This window comes from Syngnathus acus, chromosome 22, assembly GCF_901709675.1.
Source record: "Syngnathus acus chromosome 22, fSynAcu1.2, whole genome shotgun sequence".
In the NCBI taxonomy this organism is placed as follows: Eukaryota; Metazoa; Chordata; class Actinopteri; order Syngnathiformes; family Syngnathidae; genus Syngnathus; species Syngnathus acus.
Genome location: NC_051106.1, coordinates 7,944,189 through 7,968,084, shown reverse-complemented (window position 1 = coordinate 7,968,084; position 23,896 = coordinate 7,944,189). Strand labels below are relative to the sequence as shown.

The following is a 23,896-nucleotide window of genomic DNA, read 5'->3' as shown; positions in this document are numbered from 1 at the left end:
GGAACCACCAACGCTAGCCATAATAACGACAAGCAAGAACACTTTTCTCTGCCACCATCATTTAATCAACCTTTTAAATTTAACTTCAACATTTCTCCAGACGAATGGAATAAAGTTGTGAAATAATTACAAAATGGAAAAATAGATCAGACAAAAGATTATATTCACAGGTTTTGATTTGAAAAAAAACAAAAAACAAAACAAAACACGACAGCCAGGAAATAATGGAAAATGTTTCAGTTGTCATCTCCCTGTAACTCTTTAAGCAGCGGGCTGATGGAGGAGTTCCAATCATCTCATGTTATTAGTGCTTGTGTAAAAGCAAAACATGAGGAATCCACTAGTTTTTGAAAAAAAAAAAGATACGTTTTAGACACATCCCAAAAACAAGCATACTCAAGAATAAAAAGATTGCCGATCATTGCTGCCGTTGTTGCTAGGTCCTTGTTGATTGTTACTGCAATATTTACAGTCGACCACCAAGACTAAAAATAAAATAGAATAAAATATGCAAAAAAAATAACAGTAAAGCAGCTGTCCCTTCACAAAATCTCTTTACATCACATTAAAAATTAGCACTGCTGTGTGTGATACTTTATATATATTTATATATGTAGGTAAAATATACATATGTATAATATACACATATGTAACACATATTACATATGTAATATATGTGTACATATATACAGTAAATATATATATTAGGGGTGTGGCAAAAAACAATCTGAATCGAAAAAACAGTTTTGATTTGAAAGGCGAGTGTGTTAAATCCAACCGAATTGTTCCATTTTAAAATCTATAGAGATATGATAGAAATCACCTTGTAGAGAGATATATTTGAAGGAAATGCCACATTTACAATAACTAAGTTCATTCATTTTTTTAAAAATGAACAAGTCATTGCATCATACTTTCTCGAATTCAGCAGTACCACATCGGGTCGATTCGTAATCCCACTGAATCGGACCAAATCAAATCGTCACACTTGAACCGTAAATGAATTGTATTGCACCAGATGTATTGGGATACATACCAAATTGTCGTTTTTGTTTTATTGGAGAGATGCACATCCCTAATATATAATTTGTGCCTTTGGCATGATGACGGTTGAAATCCGTAGCTATTTAAAATATACTTAATGCATAAAAATAAACATTTTGGCATTGTCTTGCTTTATTCTTCCAGTCGGGTGAGGTTGGTGGGCATGAGGTGGTTGAGAGTTGAGTGGGTAAGAAGCGGCTTACAGAGAGGGGGTGGCGGCGGTGGGAGGAAAAGTGGATGTTCCACAGGACGATCAAACGAGCACAGAGAATGCTGATGAGACTTGTGAAGAACAGCAGCAGGGTTTTTCTGAGGAGTAGGGTGGGGTCTTAGATGTCAACGCTCCGGCTCTCCCCCCACTTCCCCGCGACCGCCACCTCCCCCGCAATTGGAGATTTTCCCTTCCTACCCTTTCTTCAGGCACAGTCATCAAAGCTGGATCTCAAAGGTTTTGTGCAGCTCGGTGGAAAAGGGGTTGGTAGGCGACGGCGTGGTACGCTGGTGCGAGCGCCCCTCCAGCGCCACCCATTGGGCCTCAAAGGCATCTTCCTGTGGCTCCTGCGAGGCGGCGTTAGCCGGCGAGGAGGTGGCGGGCGGATGGGGCGGAGTAGCCCAATTGTTCGCCCCGTTGAAGCTGCCGCCGCCGTTGGCGGGGTGCGCGCGGGCAGGGCTAGCGGTGGCGGGCGACGGCGGGGGCTTGATGAAGGGGCCCGGGATGACAACACTCGGGGGCGCTACGGGCGCCGGGGCGAGAAAGGGCTGGGGTTGCGCGACCGATCCGAAGACATTGGCCACCATCTGTGAGGGGGTGATGCCCACCACGGGCACGCTGGGCTGTGGGAAGGACAGCCCGTTGGACATGGAGTGGAAAGCAGTCTGGCGCGGGGGCAACAGGGGCACGTACGCCATCGGGGGTGAGGGTGCCATGGGGGCCACAAATGGCAGGGCGGGCTGTGGCGCCGCCGCCAGGATGGGCTTGGCCGGAGGAGCCCGGACAGACTTGGAAACCTCCGCCAGCCATTTTTCTGCTTCAGAGGGGGTGCGCTTGTGCGAAGACAACGCCGGAGAAAACGCGGGCGGGGCGATGATGACGGGAGTGGACGACGACCAATCACCTCCTGTTTGGACAAAACACCAAAAAGTCACATTGTTCAAGAGAGTTAAGAAATGTGTTCTCAACCTATTTTTAACACTAAAAATGAGTTAATAATCCCAAAACATCCTCTTACCCGCCGTGGAAGGGGCCGGGACCCCAGCGGGGGTCTTGGCCCAGGGGTTAGTGTCTCGAGCGGGCAGAGCGGGGGCCAACGCTGCTGAGCTCGGAGCTGGAGGATTAACAGCAGCAGCGGTGGGAAGGGTGGGAGGAGGAAGAGGATGGGAGTGAGGATGAGCGGAAAAGGAGGCGATAGCGGCAGAGCCGTTGACTAAGAGCAAGAGGGCAAAGGGAAGGAAGAAGAGGATGGCTCAATGTTAGACATGCGAGGCATGCGACCTGTCAATCAAGTGTGCAAGAAAATGAGCATATACGCGGCGTGTCTAAAAATGTGAAAGGTTTGCGTTCGCCATCAGGAGGGACCGCTTTACTAAACTCACAAAGCAAAGAGGGCGTCAGATGCAAGTTACGCTGCTGCCAAACACAATGGAAGAAAGCTGAGCTCACGGTGAGATTTTATAAAATTTCTGTATAGTTCATTCTTTTTTTTTTTACTTCACTTGAGTATCTCTATATTTTTGTGCCATTTTCATCTATTTGTGTGTTCCTCATTATTTTTATCTATTTAATATTTTCATCTAATATTTAATAATTCTAATTTAATTTTTTTTTTACCATGTTGGGTATTTTTTCAAATTTGTGTATTTTTCATGTAAAACCTTTGTACTTTTAATATTTCATGTGGGATGGTTACCTGGCGCTGCGGGTGACTGTGGCGAGGCAAGCGCTTTGGGCATGGGCGCTGAGGAAAAGGGGTCCTCTGGAGGTCCGCTGAACGCCGTGGTGATCTGAGTACACAGCGAGCTTATACTGTCGTTCTCTCCTTCCACCTCGGGTACTGCATGTGGATGGGATGACACCAATTAGTGTGCGTCTATGTGTGTGCGCTTTTGTCCACGTGCGTGTGGCCGTAATTCCCCGTCTCACCCGCGTTCCTGATGGGGAAGTCCGACTTGCGCTGCACGGTGGAGGGTAGCTCGTTCATGCGCAGCGACAGCTGGCGCTTGAAGGGCGACGTCTTTTGGCTGAGCACCGGGAAGCCGCGGAACGAGCCCTGCCTGGCCATCACGTCAGCGTGGGCTTGTGGGCGGGGGACGCCCAGGGTGCCCAGCGAGAGGGGCGGCGAGGACGTGGGCGACGGGGAGTTTCCCGACTGAACGGCGGAGACGTTGATCACGCCGCCGCCGGACGAGTTGCCCGCTGCCTTTGCGTCGCTCTCGCCTGTCGGGGATCGACATGAATGACGTTGAGTCTTTTTGAGCTTCGTGACCATTTGAGAGCTTAAAATGGAACATTTCCTATGAGTCACAATCCCGCAAAGTGTGCGAAGTGAGTTTCTTACTTTTTTTAGAGTCCTGCAGCTGCCTCATGACTTCCTCCCGTTCGGCCGCCTCCGTGGCCGTGGTGACCCGGAAGGAGCCCTCGCGGGTGAAGGTAGTCCGGTTGGCGTCGAATGTGGCCGTGACACCGCACTCCTTCTCCCGTTTCTGCTTGCGCTCCAGGCAGGCGGCGAAGGCGCAGCCCACGGCGTGACTGAGCCGCTCTCCCTAAATGTACGATACGACATCAGCGGTCACGTTTGCGTCTTTGTTGACTTTTCCTTCCTCGTGAGGAGTTCTCACCGAGTCTTTGACAGCCATGAAGCAGTGGCAGATCCAGCGGCGCGTCGTCCCGTCCCGGCAGATGTACGAAAAGGCTCTCTCGAAGTTCCGATCCGGCGCGCAGAATGACACCTTTTCGATGGTCTGGTCGAGGATCAGGTCCTGTGGAAAAGAAGCTTCGTCAACTTAAATTTGCTTCATAAAAATAATGGCTGGATTTTTTCCCCCCAGTTATGATAATCAACATTGTGCAGTGTTTCCTTACCTTAGTTTTGTCATCAACCACGCGGAGCCCGTCCGCCGACACCCATAGCACTGCACGCACTGCCTTCTTCCCAGCCTGAGTAAAGTTTAAAAAATAAAATAAAATTTCAGTCAACAGAAAAACAACCTGCTGGTCCATAATAAAGTTGCTGTGCCATTCAAGCCAAACGGAAGGAGAGGAACAAAAAAGTTGGTGCTCGGCTGCCCCCTGGTGGTTAAAACAGCAATGTGTAACAGACAATCATTCACACAATTTATTCCACTTTTGGCTCATTGGAGAGGAAGGAGGTGTTAACGCCACTCACACACAAACAATAAAGTGCCCCATGTTGATCTAAACCCTTGTCCACTTGCTCAGGCACATGCATCGGAGTTAAACGTGTGTGTGTGTGTGTGTGTGTGTGTGGGCGCACGCGTGTGTGTTTTGTGTGCGTGATCTGGCCTTCAAAAAGGGTGACTTGTTAAACGTGACAGAGGAAAAAAGTGAAAAACACTTGGACTGGAACTTACTTTGGAAAAGAATCCTTTGAAGAATTTCCTGTCCTGGAAGGTTGTTTTAAAAAAAAACAACAACAAATAAACGGGGCAGGTGAGAGGGATTGGGGTGGACAAAAGGATGACAGTGGAAGAATCGTATGAGGGAGGGGAGGGGGTTGATTGGGTTGTTTTATTATTGATTAACCATTTACGGGCGATACTGATTGTATACTAATTGTGGTCAGCGTTAGTAACACTCCATACAGTACAACCCCCCCCCCCCCACACACACACACGGGAATTGCACAAATTCCTGGATGACCAAAATAACAAGCAGGAAGTTTTCAAAAATGGCGCCTCAACACAGCGCTAAAAAAAAAAAGACCAGTTGTGACGACAGAGTGGTCTGTGCCGTTTTATTAGAGACCAGATAGACTGAGTTGGACTCTTAAGACAAAAGTGGTGTGAATCTGATTTCTGTCTGTTTGGGGGAGGGAAAGGGGATGACTGAGGTCAAGTCGAGGCTGCCAAAAAGAAACCAGATGCAGGCTAGTCTTTGCTCTTAATCCCCTTTCCCCGCCCCTCCTTGTGCCCCGCCGGTAAGCCGTGGAAAGGCGTGCCACTCTGCTCCTGTTACACGCCGGCCGGGCTGGAGACGGTCGAACGCATGAGTTAGCACGTTAGCCGGCTTGTTAGTGGCGCATGCAGGTTGACGATGGGGACGGGTTAGATGCGGTTAGCAAAGTTGAGGGTTGGGGTGGGAAAATGATTTAGAGAAAAGGAGGGGGCGGGACGGGGCGGTTGAATTGAAGCATTTCTGCATGGCAACGCCACAATTAATCCTGCTTCAAAAGACAAACAAATATGTGACACCAACAAAAAAAGTAATACAATCTCTCTGCTTTTTTTTTTTTTCTAAGGTATGAAAGTGGGAAAGATCTCTGAGTAGGAAGGAACGTGGAGATTTGAGAGGCAAAGTAAGTCAAAACAACCATTTAGGATTCTGGAAAATTAAATTCCAATCAAATTGCGAGTTCAGAGCGCGAACCAAATTTAGCTTCTCCAAACGCGGACCTTAATTACAACCAAGTCCAGGAAGTGACATCAGAGCAGGGGCATCAGTCTCAGAACGCGGAGTCGTGAGAACCATACCGACGCTCCGGGGAATACAATGGAGTCATTGGGAGGCCGGCTAGCAAGATAAGCAGTGACTTAAGGACTGTTAGCATATTAGCGCACCAACCAGGATGATAGAACTAAGCATTAGCCAACGCCTCCTCCGAATACATGCCTCTTATTTTTAAACGCATAATAGCGGCGATAACTGTAATGGCCTGAGTTACACACACACACACGAACACACAATGCAAATGTCACGCCTGTACAGTTCATCCGCTGCTGCGCTTCGAGGCCTCAGCGCGAGCCAAAGAAATGTCATTAGGTTGAGGGCAGCGAGACGGTCAGTGGCCGCCGGAGGACGAGAGCCTCGGCGTTGCCAAACGATGCCAAAGCCATAAAAGAGAGGCGCGTGGCCTCGGGTCTGAGTGACCTCATCAAGCGTCACGGGTTAATCTTGGGTAGAAATCATATGCCTGCCAGTGTGTGTGTGTGTGTGTGTGTGTTACTCGCTGGCACGCACACACGGGATCTCTTCGGGCTACACGACTGCGTGTCTGACAGTTACGGACATTTATGTGCACCGCTCTCCCTTTAAAGAACCGGGTCGAGGATCTGGACCGACGGGCCCTTCCCCCTATAGAACTCGGTAGAATGAATGGGGCGGGCGGAGGGAGGAAAAGACACTCGGAATGTTGGAGCATCTCGGGAGTTGACGATAAACAGCCTCTCAAAGCGGGAAAGCCCAGGAAAAGGAAACCTGGAGACAAAGGCGGGATTTTTGGTGATAACCTACCGTTTTGAGCCGCTTGACGGCTTCCTCGCAGATGTGCATGCCCCGCGACTCTTCCACCTCCACGTGTCCCAAGTACTGCGGGAAAACAAACACACACACACACACACACACACACAAGTGAGTGATGGCGCATAAAAGCATTCCCAAGGCACACAGAGTGAGATTAAATAAGGTCGGGATAATGAAAGTGTACCACGAGGTTGCTTATTTGAGTGAGTCTCGTATGCCCACCGGGCATCTTGGCGCTGATGATTTATACGGATAATTAAATACAATCGCGAGGTCCGTTGAAGTTCAGAACCATCCCTCGCCGTTACCGTAAGTCTGCGGACTGGCCTGAGCACAATAGGTAAAAGAACACGCCGTCTCATCTTGTGTTCTCCGCCAAAAATATGATTAATCCTAATCCCGGATTAAAAGACAATATTCTCTTTTGCGTCATGGTTGGAAATCGCCGCAGATTTGAAAGCAGAACGGCACTCGGAAGAACGCGCCTAATACATCGTGACGTGCGCTGTCTGTTCCACTCCGCTCGTAAAGGTTGGATGTTACCCCCTTTTTTTTTTTTCTTTTCTCTAACCGCAGCTAAATCTGTTGGGTCACTTAGCCTGCTTCATCCCAACGCAAGCAGATTTTCACAAGCGAAAGTAAACATGGAGAATATTCCTAGATAGACTCTTTTATCTCGATCTGCGACTAAATTCTGCACCTGATGTAACATTTTTGCTAACGGGCCAAAATAACCAACAATCCCGCTAAGAAAAAACACACACACACACAAAAATGGACTATTTTGGTGTGTCACTCGGGGAAGGCTGGAAGCCATTGTGTGCGCCGAGAGGAAGTCCATACCCTTTCCTCGCAGATACACGACGAGTGACGCAGACCCGTGTCGGACCAACCTGCCCTGTCTGCGCTATTTGTAGAACTGGTGAGTCACGGTTTATTTCAATACGCACGCATTTAACACGTGAAGGGATTGCTGACAAGTAAAAGACAGGTTCGACGCGTGACAACCAACCAGAGAACAAATAAGGTAACAAACGGCAGACAAACTAAGCAACCAACCGTCAAAAAGCGGATGACCTACAAATGAACGAATTAAAATGCAGAAATGTGACATTTCTGGCAAGTCGGAGCATGTGACAATAATTCCCCCGTATGTCAAATGTGTCTGCCGTAGGGTGGCACAATGAATAAAAGTCAAAAGTCATCAAAGTGCTTTCCGAGCAATATGAAAGCATGTTTGAGCATTTTCAAGAACGTTAAGCGGTCCTAGGAAGCCCGATGAACGCAACAATGCCGAGTCTGTCCGGTATCGGTTCCACTTGGCAGTCAGCCCGGAGTGGGCAATCTATCAAAAAACCTCTGTGCGTTTTGGTTCTATGAAATAGTCACGAATGGAATCCTATTTCCGATCCCCTCGAAACAGTTGATTTAAGCAGATGAGCAATTAAAAGTAATTGACTTGGAATGGCTTTCGATGAAAGCGATTTTTCTAAATGGCCTCGGACGGCGAGCAAGATGTCGAGCGAATGTCAGCGTGACTGTGACGCATGAAACGCAACTCCCTCCTTTTTTCTTCCCACTTCGCTGCGGCAGTCGGGAGATGATTCCGCTGCGATTATTCCGACCCACACACACATATACACACACACACACACACACACACAGACACACACACACACTCAGCTCTCAGGAGGCACCTTAGCAGGTTGCAGGGTAACAACAGCCAGGTGGCAGACGGAAAAAAAAAAAAAAATGTCAGCGTGATTCAAAAGAAAATGGAAAATTTGACATTTTCATTTATTTTCTTGAGGTTGAAAGCGACCTGCTTCACTTCCTTGTCGTGAGTCACGCGTTGTATTGTCCATTTTGTGGTTTGTGACGTGCCAGATTTCATTTCCATGGAGGTGAGAGGAAGCTAGTTCTTGCGGTCCTGTTTGCATAAGACAATTTTGTTGCCAAAATAGTCGGCGCGCACCGTCCACGCCCGTCCGTTCACCTGTGAGGGTTACGAGACCAACGAGGAGCGCTTGCTAAATTAAATGAATTTTTCTTTAACCGAAAGCAAGACTAATTTATTCTGGCATGCCTTTCAGCAATAAGTGTCATCGCGAATAAACAAAATAAAATGCTACAAATAATGATAATATGATCATTTAAATCAAGTCTGACGTTTCTATATACTTTTATGTCAGCAGTAGTTCTGAGAGAATTAAAAAAAGAAAAATCTAAATAAAATAGAATAAATGTATTATATTTTATTTCCAAGTCTAACGACATCTTTTCGTGTTTCAGCTTTTATTGCCATGTCGGTAAGGGGAACATCTAATTTACAAAATAATATACAAACGAATTCTGAACAAACTCCTTCACTGACTGAGACAACAACATGAGCAAAGAGAAGAGACCAAAAAAAAACCCCACATTTTGTTTTTCCCCTTTAGCTGCAAGGCTGTATTCATCAAGTCAAACAAAAACAGGACAATCACATCATTGTCGTGTGCTTACACAACGCAACGTTTCTGAAGGCTCGCCATTAATCACACGTTACGTCCTCCAGCCGCAAAGCATCGCTCCCGGACCAAGCTGTGAGAATTTGTGTGCGAGTGTCACCTTGACCGCAAAGCTGCATTTGCCGCTGCGGACCGCCTCCTCATCCGTCTGCCACTGGTGCGGCCGGCTGGACTCGGGCACGTAGATGTCCTTCTTCCGCCGGAAACTCTGCCGTAGCTTGTTCATGGCGGCGCTCCCTGCAGGAGGTCACAAAATTGGACGCTTAGCAATGGAACGAGTCACGATTAGGATTTGGAGTCGATTCATATTAGTTGCGAGACGAGACAGCCATGTTAAGGCTCATATCACTCATCTTTGTTCATGGAAACAGTTTTTCCTTTGAGAAGGAGCGCTCGACATGATTGTCATCTCAAATTTGCCGGGAGATTAGCGGGCACCAAAGAGAGCCAATTAAAAAGCCGCTGATCCAAACGAGAAGTGAGAGGTGCGGCCATCTCTGAAGGACCGGCTCACGTCCGGCTCGGCGACTCGTAACCGAAGGAGCAGAAGTCGGCGAGCCGTAGCATTCCGCCCGCTTACTTTTGGAGCGCACGGGGGATCTGATGGGATTAAAGAGCTCTTTTAATCCGGGGCGATCCGACTGTCTGCGTACACACATAGTAGTAAACGACGCCCACCCGACGAGTCTCTTTGTATCATGAAACTCGTTTTACCGGCCCGGGCTGTGGTCGTTTTGGAGAGTGCTTGAGGTGAGGCGCTCGCTCTTATCTGCTCGGGCCAGATTGGAGCTTGGCACAATGGAGCCCTGACACACAAACACATCAAACGTCGTAATTCCAAGGTTGGACTGCGGACTAACGGGATGTTTCGACAGACTTTATGGCGCTTTGCAATAGAACCGATCGTGCTATTGGGTCGAAACGGGGAATTCTAAACTATGGCTGCAATCGAAAGTCATGCGGCAGCACGGGCACATGTTACAGTCCGCTGTTTGTAAACAAGACGTCTCCCTCGTGACACGGTTATTTCAGTCGCATCATATTAGCGCTTTGTGCGGCGGCGCTGACGAGCTGCCAACGTGCCGGGCCCAGTTTGCGAGCCGCGGCACTTAAAAATACCGCACGCCGACACTTCTAAGTACGTCTGCTAGAAACAGGATGATGGTGCAATGCGCGCTCTATTTCTGTGGAAAAATGAAGACATGCAGAAGGACAAAAAAAACAGATTGTGTGTGTGTGTGGGAACGTCGGCCTTGGCAGGTGGATCGGAATGGACCGCTTGAGGCGCTTTGGCCGTCGGCCATGCGGCGGGAGGACCTGTTTAGTCACACCGGATGGGGGAAAAAAAAAAAAAGATAAGATGAAACTGAGATAAATTGTGATAAAGAGTTTCAGTGTAGGCTTAGTGTTTAATTAATAGGGGAAGATCTGACTACTTCACATTTCTTTCGAAATGGACTTTTTTTTTTATTTCATCAGAAAATGTCTACAAAACTAGCAATATTTGTAACGGCAATATTTTCATTTCTAATTCTTGATGTAACACTATTTGAATAATCTTTCTAGGAACGGAAGGCCGATTAATCCTTGCGTAAGAATGTCAACAGGATGGCTCGAGATCGGGAGGTTACGGTATGTTTCTTTTTTTTTTTCCTTTTCTGGGCGACAAGACACAATCCACATCAATCTTCTTGTCGTTGTGTATTTCTTCGCTCGTGGCGTGCACAAGTTGATTACAGTTTCCTGCAGTGACACTCGAGGCAAAGGCCAGCGGGGATTTGGACCGCCGCTGTGTTGTCACTCCGACTGGGGACAAAGTACATCTCGTGAATTCGGACGCGTGTTGATGTAAAAATTAAATATTTCAAAATAGTGCTACAAAATGTGTATTCTGCTTCTCAAGGCCTCCGGCCAAAAACTCTCTCTCCGCTCCCCAAACTCTGAACACACCGACTATGCTCCGTTAGCTTAGCACTGACCCAGAGGAAGCGGAGCCACGGTTACATATTGACCGGGCAAAGTGCGGTTAATGCGTGATCTATTAAAGCCGCGCCGGCCCGAGCGCATTTTATAGAATCTCTCAGAACGAACGGTGATGCGAGACGAAGGTTTACGATCCAGGTTAGTTTGCTGACTCGCACAGGGGCTCTAAAATGCCAAAGTGACTCATCGGCGCACGTGAAACGGCGAGCGGGAGGGAGACTGACACCATTTAAGTTGTCTCGGAGAGTAGCCATGTTTCGAGACGATATTAATGAACTGTTTCAGCTCTGATAAAGCAATTTTTTTTCCGGCGACTGTGCCGGAAGACGTCGTGGCCAGCGTGTCAAAGGCAGAGATGACGCGGCGGAAAACAAGGCCTGTGTGTGAGCGCGTGCATTATCTGTCGAAGCAGCAGGAGTGATGAGAAGATGGTAGAACAGGAAATTCACGCTGAGCGAACAGACTTGCAACCCCCCCCCCCTCCTGACCTGGCAAAGACTCATGAATACACACACATTATGACTCTCATTTGAGTCTCCGCAAACTCATCACGACGTCAAAAAGATTGCATGGATGAACGTGGAAGTGGAGGGATTTTTTTTTTGCGTAAGAGTGGTATGGAGTGCAGCTGCTGTGCCGCTCGCTCATGTATGTCAGGAATGCCGTTCATGTAGTTGAGCTCTGCTCTGATCCCGGCCGGGCTATTTGTCAAAAGGCCGACGTTTGGGGAATTTAAACGCTGCAGCAGATTTACGCCAGGCCGCCAGCGCTACCTGGCCGAGCCACGTTTTACTCCCAAATGCGACATGGAGGAATTCCAGTGAGAGCAAAGTACTGTCTTATCTTCCCACACAAGCGTCATGAAATTCAAAAAAATCTCAGCTTGAGGAGGGGACGGTTTGGAAAACCACCAGGACGGCACAATCTGCAAGGTCACCTTTGTTCCACCACGAGCCGGCACGCCAATTAACGAAGAAGAATGGCCGCCCCCGGGGCCCCGGTGGGCAGGAACGGTTCGGAGACCGGCAGGCACCGGGCCCGCTCATCAACACGCCTCGCCGAGCAAGAAGCTGGTGATCCCTCTTGCTGAAATGTGCCACGAAGGCGGACAACCGGACAGTGGGCACAGCGAGTTCATTGTTCAACACTGTCACGGGCCAAACACGCCGCCACTTTGCTCTGCTGCCGTGCAAAGTCTGCTTTGGTGACGCGAGTGTCTCGGCGTGAGCTGTGGGCCAAGGCAGCATAACCTCGGTCATTAAAAGATACATCATTCTATAATAACTGCGTTCCCACGCAACAAGTGTCCCAGTAACACAAAAAACACAGAGGAGACCAACAACCATTAAGCCGCCAATTGCCTAACGAACCCGACGTCCCTCGCGAGCTGACGTCGGGTGGCCAAGTTGTCTTAATCACAGATCGGCGGGTATGAATAAAGCATGATGAGGGCTCCGGTATCGTTCCATGTAGGGGGGCTTGCCGAGGAACCAAAAGGAGAGACGCCTCGGCCTCCTTTTGCACACAAACTGATAAGCATACGCACACACACACCTCACAGATTTAACCAGCGGCGACATAAGAGGAGCTCAAAGCCCCTTGGGCCTAATTAGGAGCTAAAGATAAAAGTCTCAAATGGGCGCTCATAAAAACGATGCACCCTCTTCTGCTGACTGGCTTTCTTGAAACGAGTAGCGTCCAAAAATACGTCCACAAACGGGAACCTGCCAATGCGGCGCATTCCGAGTTGGACTCTTGCACCTGCAACGTCGATGCATTCTCCTGCTTGATGAACTTGTATTGAAATCCGAGCAGAAAGAAGCCAAGTCCTCAGAGCGACCTATTCTGAGCTGGTCGGAAGCGCGGCCAACAGAGTTTTACAATCAAGATGACCCTGATTGGACGCCGCCGGACCAAAATAGGCTCAGTTCAGCTGCACTTTCAATCTTTGTGTGCAGCAGATGAAATTTGAACATGGCAGCTACAGTGACCAAAAGGATCACGGGAGGCTCAACAGCAACAACAACACAGAAGTATCAATATTCAAGCACCTCAGACGGGGTCAAATTTGAGTTTATAAAAAAAAAAAAAAAGTGAGGCCTTCTGATTGCTTCACTGTTGCACAGCGAGTTTACCAACCTGTGTTGCATCACAGCTCGGGCAGCGTTCAACTTGTGCTCCCAACCATCGAGCCTCTCCCTTTATGCTGCTTTCTTTCACCTATTTAGATGACGCTGGCTCACCGGCAGCCACATAAATAGATGTAGAAATAGATATTGTATTTATAAACCTCAACATCTACACACAGCTGTGACACACACACACATCAATATACATATAAAATACTGTATACATAATATTACGCAGTTTATTGTTTATACATAAACGCAAATGTACTGGCACATCAATTTATATCTAAACACACACACGTACGCACAACACACTTTCAAACACACACAATATACTACAACAACCCCTTCACGCACAGCTAGTAAGGACGTCACACAACCCGGAAATCAGGTGATAAGCCTTCACTTCATTTCTGCCCCATTAAAAAGCTCACCTCATCCAGGTAGATGACTTGGGCAAACTGTGCGGCACTACAGAATCACCTTTGGCCGTTGACATAAACCCCTTGGAGATTTTAAAAGTCAAATCAGATGGTCGAGTTTGTTCTCTAAAAGCCAAATGTGTGGCGTCGTTTAATAACAGAGGTTTGGAGTGGAGCTAACGTAGCCGCATCGGAAAACACAAGCTTAGCTCGACGGGCTAGCGAGCTAATTGAAGAGACAGCGAGAGCGAAAGAGAGGGAGCGTAGAAATACACCTTACCTGTGACCACCAGGCCGTCCCAGACGGTATGCCGTCACGTATTCCGCCCCCTCCCCGCTGCGGAGCCGCGCGTGTCGACCCCCTCCGAGGAAAATAATTCAAATTCCACAGAAAGACCTGCGAAAGAGTCACGCAGCCCAATGGCTTCGGCCACTGCCGCTGAATGGCTGCGAGCGAGCAGCTCAACCAAACCTCCTCCCTAGCAACGCACCGCCCCCTCACCTTCCCATTGGTTAATAACGGAGGTTGCAAGGTGATGGACAGGTGAGGGAGCAAACCTGGAATAGATCTTGACGTTCCTGTGAAAACAGTTCACACACGTGTATGAAAAGCTATACCGCCCCCTGGCGCATTTGACGCGCAATCGCATCACCACTTGGTGCAGTGATGGCAATGGACCAAACTTCAACGACTAATTTATCCGACCATGGGAAATTTTCACGATGTGTATAAAATATGACAGCCGCCTTCTTTGTTACAACATTTTATTTGTCAGATGGACTTTACACATTCACACACATTCAACAAAATATCAAGCAAATGTACACTTTTGAGTATTTTCGCAACATGATGACAGGACAGGAAGCAGGGAAAAAAAGCATTCTTTAGGTGCAAACATGCAGAACAATAAATAAAAAAACATCACCCAACCAAAGCTTTATGCCCATCAGTCCTCTTATTAACACATACATGTAAAAAACAAACAAGTTTAGGTTAAAAGAGCTGCAGCCTCCTTTAAAGATGGAGCATCCTACACTGCTCTAGAAGCAAGGCCAAGACAATCCTTCTGTTTTGGGAACCTTCCTTTGGTCCTTCAGTTGATGATCTGAGGCTCCCAGGCCTGGCTGGCCACCAGGGGGCGACACTGAGCGATGACAGGCGGCCCGGGTGGGCTCTGACTATCCAGACACAGCCCACTGACTGTGTGCTGCAGGGCCGAGCCTTTGGGTTTCCATTTCTGAAGAGAAAAACATAAAATGCCATGAATCGGTTCCAGCCATTAAAAATCTTTAATTGAAAATTTTATTGCAAAAAAAAAAGCAATGTTGCTCAAAGGTTGGACTTCAAACCCTAATTTGAAACCTGCTAACAAAAACAAATCCAAGATTCTCCCATGTGGAGCCAAAAATGGCTGCCAGTGAATGAAGGAGGACGTGAGTGGCGGCATCCCACATGTGCTTCCACTTAATCGCGACTCTGCTCTCAGAGTTGTAAATCACCAGGCAAACACGGGTCCGCGTGGAAAGACACGGTGCGAGGGGGCACAAAGTCACGATGAACGCCGATGCACTCCCGGCGGCCATTTTATGTTCATTCCACACTGACGTTAGATCCATTCAGATGATTGACAGGATGAGAGGAAACCCAAAGCGTTGCATTCAAAGTCTTTGAAATCATATCTTGTCTTCTGTGTATTTTCTATTCAAAGGGAATCAATCTTTGATTGTATGTCTTTTAAATCCTTGTCACTTTAAATTGGACGCATATGTAGACGACTGCATGAAATGCCAGAGATGAAAGATGGATGATCTTTACTTGAATCCCTAAACCAGATTTCAAACTCAAATGTTTTATTTGAAACCCAAACCTCGGGTAGACGCACTGACCTGTCGAGGCTCTTTGGCATTGCAGGGCTCCATGGTGACCTTTGACCCCGCAGTGAAGAGTGTGATGGCCAAGCAAAGGTCGCGCTGGCGGATCAGCGGCTCAATTAACTCCCACCTCTGAAAAACAAACACAACCTAATCTGAAACCCAAGCCTCGAGTTAAGCCCCGCCCCCAGCCGGCCCCTCAGTGTTCAAACCCTGACCTGCGCCTGCGGTCTGCTGCCTCTGACCACCTTGCACTCCGACAGGCCGAGTCCGTCCGTCCCGCGGGTCTCCAGGCACAGGGTTCCCTGTCTGAGAATGCTGGAAACGGCCTCCTGCTCGGGAACCCTTGAGTGAAGGATTCAGGCTGGTCAGTATTCTAATTGAGCGCCACTGCTTCAGCGGATCATTTAATGACGGATTTATTTGAATTCATACTTGAGTTCAGAATTGTAGTCATAATTCAGCTATTAGATATGATTATATAAAATACTGGTCAATTAGTCCAGACAAAATGTTAAGGGGGCAGACGCCCTTGACCCCCCCCACTCTAGAGCCGCCTCTGTATTCAATTTATTTTATTCATAATTTCATTTATAATTGAATTTTATATCGTTAATTGAATTCCCAAGTGTAGATTATTTCACCACGGTTTCATCTACCCTTAATCACATTTGTGAAATTCAATTTGTGAAAAAAAGCCGAGCTGCCGATATATTCCAGCATGAATCATTAACTTGATCATTTGTGATTCAGGGTGTCATGACACCACGTGTGTGTTTATTCTTGCTCGACATGCCAAGGGGGGGGGGGGAAGGCAAACTTAAATTTACAACCTGGCGCCCCTTGAGTTTATCTTTTGGTGATTCACTATTTTGGCCTCTCGACTTAATTGATCCAATGTGTGCGTCCGCGAGGGACTTGTGCGACGGTGATTTAACGGTGGTGATCCCAGCGTGCGGTACAGCTAAACACTCTCATAAAAAGCAATTATTTCAGAAGGTTGGAGAAAACCAAGTACGTAACATGGATTTAGAGGAAATATTAAGAGAATAAAGACACCTTAGCTCAGGGTAGACATTCTCCATGTACCAGCGGAAAGGTTTGCAGTTGAGCTTCCGCCGCAGCGTCACACGGTCAGTTATGCTGCACAGGGACAGCGGACATTTTGTTAGGTATGAAGAAAAACTGTCACAAGAAATTCAAAAGGATGATAAATATGATAAATATTACTTATCTTAACACATTCAGTGCCAACCCAGTGAAAATTTATATTTGACGTCTATAGCCGTCATTGGCAGTGAACGAGTGAAAATCTTTTTTGAATGTCAGCAAAATATTTTTTTTTTTGTACAAACCTGCCAAAAGCTTTCCCCTGCGCCGAGGGCCTAGCCGAGTAATAGTACTGCTTGTACTCGTCCATCCACACCTCGGCGGCTCGCCGTGTGTTCCTATGTACACACATGTTGGAATTTTTTTTTTTTTCTTTCCAAAAGTGAAGCACTGCGAATTCTTCTGACATGAACTCACTTGATGTAGGTGAGAGCGTTGCCTTCTGGGAAGTCGTACGGGTGTCGCTTCCGGAACACGTGACCCACGCGACTGCACGGCAAGATCTCCAGGCTGCCGCCGCACATCCAGACGCGGAACGACAGCTCTGTCAATGATAAGAAGAAGAATATTCTTCATCCTCATCATCATCAAATGGACATTGTGAAACGTGTCACTTCATTGAATTCTCCAGCGCTGCACAAATGGCAAGAACAGGATTTTTTTTGCACTGTGGGATAATGTCAAGTCCAAGAGTGTCGGGAATGCGTCCAGCTTGCGTCACCCGATTATGTCATTTTAAAAATTTGTTGAGCTGGTCATGTTACGCTCTCAAACGTTTTCTTGCTGGCGGCGAATCAACTACTTGGCTGCAAAATGGATGGGCGTAAAATAACTTTTAAATTATAACAAATTAATTTACATTCAAATACAATATGTAAAAACAAAAGACAGTAAATGAGAAAAAAAAAAGGGCTGGTATCTCACCAAAGTTCTCCCCACCCCAAATGTCCATGTGGGTGTCGTACTGTCCAAGATGGTTGAACCAACTCTTGTCCATGGCAAAGATGCCACCCGCAATCACCGGGGTCCTTAAAATAAATGAATAAATAAATAAAATTAATGACTGCCATTTTTATTTATTTTTTTCACTAAGCATGTTGTTTCAAAACACAAGAGCAAACATTTTGCTTCCAACAATGTCACCATTTGACCTGATTGGCTGCGTGGGGTCACTCCTGGCCATTTTCTGCTCAAGTGGAATCTGCTCCCATTTAAAATGGAGACTCCAGTCGAATCCTGGTGAGAAACACCAGACAACCGTCACACAAACGTTATGCTATCCTTTTAATTGATCATCTGGGTGTCACGGGAGGGAGGATGAGGGATCGGGGGGCTTCCCCCTCCTCGCCAGCTGTTCTCGCATCTGTTCTGTTATCGCCGCGTTTGGGGGATTTCAACGTATTCTCTCACCTCCTCTCAAATCGGCCGATGCTGCCAAGTAAGCAAAGTTATCCAGGCTGATGACATCGATGATGGGGCTGACCACTCGCGTATGGTCCTGCAACAACATGGGCGCTTAATAGCTGTTCCTAATATTTGGACCTAGCGCAGCCGGCTCCACTTTGTGCTATTGTTCGGATGTGAGCGCAAAACGAGCGTCCCGGGATTTGTGTTTTACTCGGATGACATGCGGCGCTCTGCTTCTCGTTAACATTCTCTTTTCAAAAAGCAAAATGCGTCAAGGGGAATATATTGACATGGGAAAGTTCTGCAGCCACGTCATCATTTGGTACCAGGCGTCGGAGAAATTATTTTTTAAATTATTATTCCAAAGTCAGATAAATTATAATTATTATCTTTTTAATTTCATTTAACATGACATGTCTATCATAAGAGGACCCACAAAAAAAAAAAAATCTTGCCCTCGGGATGTTTTCCATCTGACAACAGTCCCTTCAATAACTGTGTGAGTGTGTGTGCTGAGGGGAATGGCGTTCCCTGGCGGCTTGCCTAATCCGATTGGTGGGAATCTTTCTGCTGCATTACAGAAAGACGGAAAAGAAAAAAACATAACATGCAGCCTTCGCAACGCAACAAAATACACCCCAGCCTAATTCCGTGTGTGTGTACCTCCTTGACACGCTGGATCATGGGTTGCAGCCAATCAGTGTTGACCTCACAGTGGCTGTCCAAGAAAGTCAAGATGGGGGCCGAGGCCGCGTTGGCTCCTCGAACTCGGGACCGGATAAGTCCTGAGGAGCACGAGGGCGACAAATCTTCTCTCAGACAAATTTAGCCTTTTGATTTTGACATAGCTGACAAAAATCATTTACTAATGTCGCTTACTCCAGATTATGTTCGTTAGCACCTTGACAGTGTGAAAACTTTATGGAGATGTCAAAGGACATTTTGTCTGCTTCGGAATATTTGCCTCATGATGTGATGTGTGCGAGTGTGTGTGTGTTAGTGCAGCGCCGAGGCCTCCGGCAGCGCTAACACGCGCTAACATGTGCTGACGTGCCGTCTCCTCTTGTTTGTTGCGCGTTACAGCGGGATGATTTCTGACACCTTTCGCCACCTTTTTCGCATCATCACTGACCCGCCGTTGACAAATATGCTTTCCATTAATTACACACACACACACACACACACACACACACACACACACACACACACACACAGACACACACACATGAACACTTACCCTCTCTCCTGCCGTTTCTCAAGCAGTGGACTTTGGGGATCTGAGCGAGCAGCTGGCAGTCGTCGGCTGAAGAAGACAACCAGATTGTGTCATGGTGGGCCACACACACACACACACACACACGCACACACACACACACACACACACACACACACACACACACACACACACTGTACTGGATCGAACACCACTTAAACATGCACAAACATCTTCCATCTTAGTTTGAAACAATTTTGGCTCAGTTGTTGCACTCTAGATTTTTTTTTAACCAGTTGGACTTGGCAATATAAGATTAGGTTGTCATTTTGGTTAAGAATTGTTTTTAAAAATATCATTTTAAAAATGCTTCACTTTCAACATGAGATTTTTTTTGTTCGGGCACAAGAAGAGACACACTCACAGCAGCTCGGAGCAGCTTAACATTAAGAGCGTGAGAATGACGCGGCTGATGCATTGTGGGTATGTCCTCATGTCCTCATCTTCCCCGCTAGCAATACATCCTTCCACACTTGTAATCCTCACTGACTAAATGAGATGTACAAGCACCACGGTTTTTCTTTTTTTTAATAATATAGTACATTTTATATCACACAGTGTGTAACGATATATGAATGTGAAGAATCCATAATTATTTGCCAGCCTTGGCCACCAGGGAGCAGAATTATACACACGTATATAATAAACAAAGAAGAGTTTCACAACTAAGTGACTCTGTAATGATACTTGAAGCATTAAGCCAAGTGTTGCTGGAGTTAATCAACGGTGGCTAACAGCGTTAACGAGCCGGTGGCGTGCCGCTCTCATTGCCCGGTGGACGGATCACGACACTGTGCTAATTATTCCTCTCTGCAGTCGTTCAACATGAGCTAACGGTTCACACGCTCGCTAATGGCCTCTGCACGCTCGCTGAGTGTGCAGCTGAGTTACAAGCACACACGCTGAGAGGTGACACGGCCAGACACACGTTTAAACATGGTACTTGCTGGGTTTATTTGGAAATAATAATGGAGTCAAAATACCGAGATCATGACAATAGTTGCTACTGTTGTTGTTTTTTGCTTCCAATTTGTATCAAGGACAGGTCGAGCTGGTAGCTGAGCTGATGTTGATGAGATGTGAGCAGAGGAAGAGAAAATAAAGATGAGGCAACTGGGTAATCCTGTTAAGTCTCCACTTAATCACCAGGCCTCCATCCAGGACATACCCTGCCCTGCCCTCATAATGCACATGCTAAGCGCTACACGCTAACTTTCTTCCATAATGGCCTGCAGTATTGATGTTTGCAAATTTATGTTCTTATTTATTTGTTTTTCCACAAATAAAGAACATAAAGCTCGGCAGGCATAATAAATGTGATAAATATAATCATAAATGTAATGATAATGCCTCCCCGAGTGCTCACTGAGCTGAAGTCTGGCGGGATTAGCTTCAAACTCACCGTCGGCGCTGAAGTCATCAATCAGGATGATTTCGTGAATGAGCTGAGGAGGACTCCGCATCAGGACGCTAAAAAGAAACGAAGATTAAATGTCGGCTAACCAAATTGGTTGTGTCTAATGCTAAACGCTAACGAGCGCTATTACCTTTTGACGGTGCGCAACAGTGTGGAGCGGGCCTCATTATGGAAGGTGATGATGACGCTAGTGGACGGGAGGTCGACGTCATAGTTTAGCGCCGCGCACCTGAGGAGGATTAAATGAATTCATCGTTTTATGCGTGCGGAATAAACATCATTTACAATAGGATCAAGTTAATCCCTAATAGATTGGCCTGCCATTGAATTAGCATCGCTGTTGCCTGGGTTTCTGTCGCCACGGCGATGAGAAAATATTTAGTAGGCCCACACTGGGCAGCCACATTTCTGTCAGCCTGCCGCAGGGCAGCTGTGGTTACAAAATGTAGTTCACCACCACCACAGTGTGAACGTCCAGTCGAGCGTCCAAAGAAACGGACAGATTATTTTAAATGCATTTTTATTATTAAATAAATCAATTGGCACCTGTAGTGTCTGGTGTCCCTGAGCGGCCGCTGCGCTCCCAGGCGGTGGCTCTCGATGAGGTTGAAGGCGTGCTCCCTGTACGGGTCGTCTCCGGGTTTCGGCTGCTTTGCGTCCAGGTATTTGTTCTCATCCAGGCCGCCCAGCAGAAGGTCGCCATGCGGGGGCTGGCTCACCTGATCATCGCAAACACACACACACACATAGGCGTAAACAAAAGCTTTCAATAAAGCGACCACAACTTGAATGGAAGGCAGAAATGTGTGCAGGCGGTTGACCGCAGTCGATCCCAGCGGGTATCCTGCAGCTGTTTACAAGCTAAACTAAAAAAAAAAAAAAAAAAAGAAAATGAAGTGATTCATGTACATGTGTCATTGGTGGAACCTTCCCAAAAAATGCTTGGACCTTTCAACACAATTTTTTGGAATGGAATTTAGCTTTCAAAATGATCCAGCTTGAAATCAGACTTGCTCAGGGACGTGCGGCGATGAAAAGAACCCGAGAGCGTCGACTAGACTTATTTTTAGGAGGATGGGTGACGGATTTGTCATCGTAGTGACAAAGGTGAAGGAACTCGGCGGTGCAGAGTAAAGAGAGCGCTGGCCTTCCAAAGGGCAGCTATGGTTGCATAAGGTTTCTGCACACATTCCAAACGTCTCTGAGCATTCGCAGGGTGATTGAACCTTACCTACTCGCGTTTCGGCAACTTCGGATTCACGTATTTTTCAACTTTTTTTTCCAATTTTTACCTGTGGGGTGGCCAGAGAGCCCGAGCCACCACATAGCTCCGCCCCTGCATCCAACCATTCATTTTCTATACTAAACTCAAGTCAACTCGTTTCACAATCAGCAGTTTGGCAAATAATAAACAAATATCGTAATCGGCATCAAGAAAATTCATTACAATCGGGTCCATTACGAAATATATGACAGACAGAAATACATGCGTGGATTTTGGGGCGTGCACTACCCCCCTCTTGTAGCATTTTGACTTTTTCTTCTTTTTTCCCCCCCCTACCAAGGGCATTCACGGAGACTTGAATGCAACGCGACACGGGGCTAAACAATCCACCAGCTGACCCTGCGTGCAACCCGAGAGGCGCCCACCGCAACGCCACAACATAACACCAGGCAAGCGGGCAGGGAGCTCCAAGACTTAGGGAAAGCCTCTTATGCAGGTGCTTGCCGGAGCCTCCACCACGCACATGCAGGCACCGCCATAAATAAAAAAATCATCAGCACCATCATGTATGCAGCGCACACCTTCCCGCAGCATAACGCCAATAACGCACTGACTCACTATAAGCGGGATGGTCCTGTCGTCCCGGTGGATCTCCAGCCGCCCACCTCCCGGGTGGTGGTTCCCCGCTGACGAGGGTGCAGACGCCGCCGCCGCCGCCGGCTTGCTGTCCTGCCACAGGTAGTAGAAGGTACCCAGGATCCAGGCGACGGTTAGGATCGCGATGGCGTTGGCCCGAATCCTGCGCATGGTGAGCCCATACGCAGGAGCGGACCTGGGCGAAGGGGGCGCGGCGGGGGGCGCTCCGGGGCCCTGCTGCCGACGAGGCGGGCGTACCGCAAGACCCGCTCGAGAAGAGAGAGGAAGAGAGAGGAGCGTCGATGGCGATGAAGAAGAAAGGAGAAGAAGGAGGAGGAGGAGGACGCTCGCTGCCTCCCTTGCTTGGATGGACGGCTGGGCAGGATGGAGGGTTACGCGGTCCTAGCGCCGACCGCTACGTTTTCAAAAGTCTGGACCATGTCTATCTTCATTATTGCGCAACACATATTGTCGGCAATCTGTGATATGAGCCGTGTGCTTATTACTTCTGCGTGAATTGTATAAATTAATAATGTATCACAAATTCAAAATATCCACAATTAATCCAGCGGTATCGATAATCCATCGCAAAAATGCCCGATATAGTGTCACAAACATAACGATACAAGAATAAAAATGTCAGCATTGCTCCAGTTGTATTGTGTCTTGCAGACATTTCGAAATGTTATTTTTCCCTTGTCAGGCGTATCTCATGAAGTGTCTGCTGATTGTATTACATCTTTCCACTCAGCAGATGAACTCATGTCAGTGGAACACTTTATCTCCTGACTTATCACTTTCAATTATTAAGTAAAGAAAAAAATGCTGATGATTTATCGGGAGTTCGGCGGCCAACTGCAAAGGACAAAGAGGTTGTCTGCACATGAGGATTAAACTCGCATTTTTATGCTCTGTGAGAAATTGAGTACTTGAGAAAAGTGGACTCTGTTTTAAGTTTGAACGCTGCCGTAAATTATATCTTGTTAAATAGGCAGAAAACGTGCAACAAGTTGAGATCTACCATTTCAAACTCTGAAAGGAAGAAAAAAAAAAGAGAGAAAAGACAAAAGCAGCAGCAGGCAGCAAGGGCGGCGACAGGAAGGAAAACCAAGACGTCCCGCTGAAGATTACTGGGTGCACATTTGCATTGAGGTCAAAAGCCAGTCCACCATCCAAGTCTCAAGTGACGACCAGGCATTCAGACACACACACAAAAATGTTTTGCATTTTTGAAAAGAATGTTGGCCACCGAGTGACTTGGGTTCTTACCACATTTATCCCAATGCTTGTTGCTAGGCAGAATACTTACTGAACTCAGAGATGAGTAAAAAAAAAAAGGCTTGCTAAAAACACATAACCGCTAACGACAAAATAGTCAGAAACAATAACAAC

General features: G+C 47.2%; 2 protein-coding genes across 7 annotated transcripts; both read right to left on the bottom strand.

Moving 5' to 3' along the window:
- Window positions 1–42: 42 nt before the first annotated feature.
- numb (NUMB endocytic adaptor protein) lies at window positions 43–14,025 on the bottom strand. 5 transcript variants are annotated; one of them, XM_037241227.1, is made up of 11 exons: window positions 13,845–14,024; window positions 9,131–9,267; window positions 6,512–6,586; window positions 4,633–4,665; window positions 4,124–4,198; window positions 3,880–4,020; window positions 3,600–3,804; window positions 3,185–3,478; window positions 2,952–3,095; window positions 2,274–2,468; window positions 43–2,162 (listed from the first exon to the last, which is right to left on the bottom strand). In XM_037241227.1, exons 2-11 carry the CDS (start codon window positions 9,254–9,256, stop codon window positions 1,474–1,476), a joined length of 1,977 nt encoding a protein of 658 aa, XP_037097122.1. In that variant the 5' UTR covers window positions 9,257–9,267; window positions 13,845–14,024; the 3' UTR covers window positions 43–1,473. The 5 variants fall into 5 exon arrangements, with proteins under 5 accessions (XP_037097122.1, XP_037097123.1, XP_037097125.1 ...); XM_037241228.1 differs by lacking the exon at window positions 13,845–14,024 and adding an exon at window positions 13,577–13,795; XM_037241230.1 differs by lacking the exon at window positions 2,274–2,468 and having other exon boundaries at window positions 13,845–14,025.
- A 287-nt stretch (window positions 14,026–14,312) lies between these two features.
- On the bottom strand, window positions 14,313–23,006 carry galnt16 (UDP-N-acetyl-alpha-D-galactosamine:polypeptide N-acetylgalactosaminyltransferase 16). Of its 2 annotated transcripts, none has more exons than XM_037241269.1 (15): window positions 22,487–22,992; window positions 21,190–21,362; window positions 20,774–20,872; window positions 20,629–20,696; window positions 19,191–19,256; window positions 18,617–18,738; window positions 17,957–18,044; window positions 17,698–17,782; window positions 17,471–17,574; window positions 16,964–17,090; window positions 16,792–16,884; window positions 16,496–16,579; window positions 15,655–15,781; window positions 15,452–15,568; window positions 14,313–14,802 (listed from the first exon to the last, which is right to left on the bottom strand). In XM_037241269.1, exons 1-15 carry the CDS (start codon window positions 22,673–22,675, stop codon window positions 14,659–14,661), a joined length of 1,686 nt encoding a protein of 561 aa, XP_037097164.1. In that variant the 5' UTR covers window positions 22,676–22,992; the 3' UTR covers window positions 14,313–14,658. The 2 variants fall into 2 exon arrangements, with proteins under 2 accessions (XP_037097164.1, XP_037097165.1); XM_037241270.1 differs by lacking the exon at window positions 14,313–14,802 and adding an exon at window positions 14,892–15,263 and having other exon boundaries at window positions 22,487–23,006.
- Window positions 23,007–23,896: the final 890 nt, after the last annotated feature.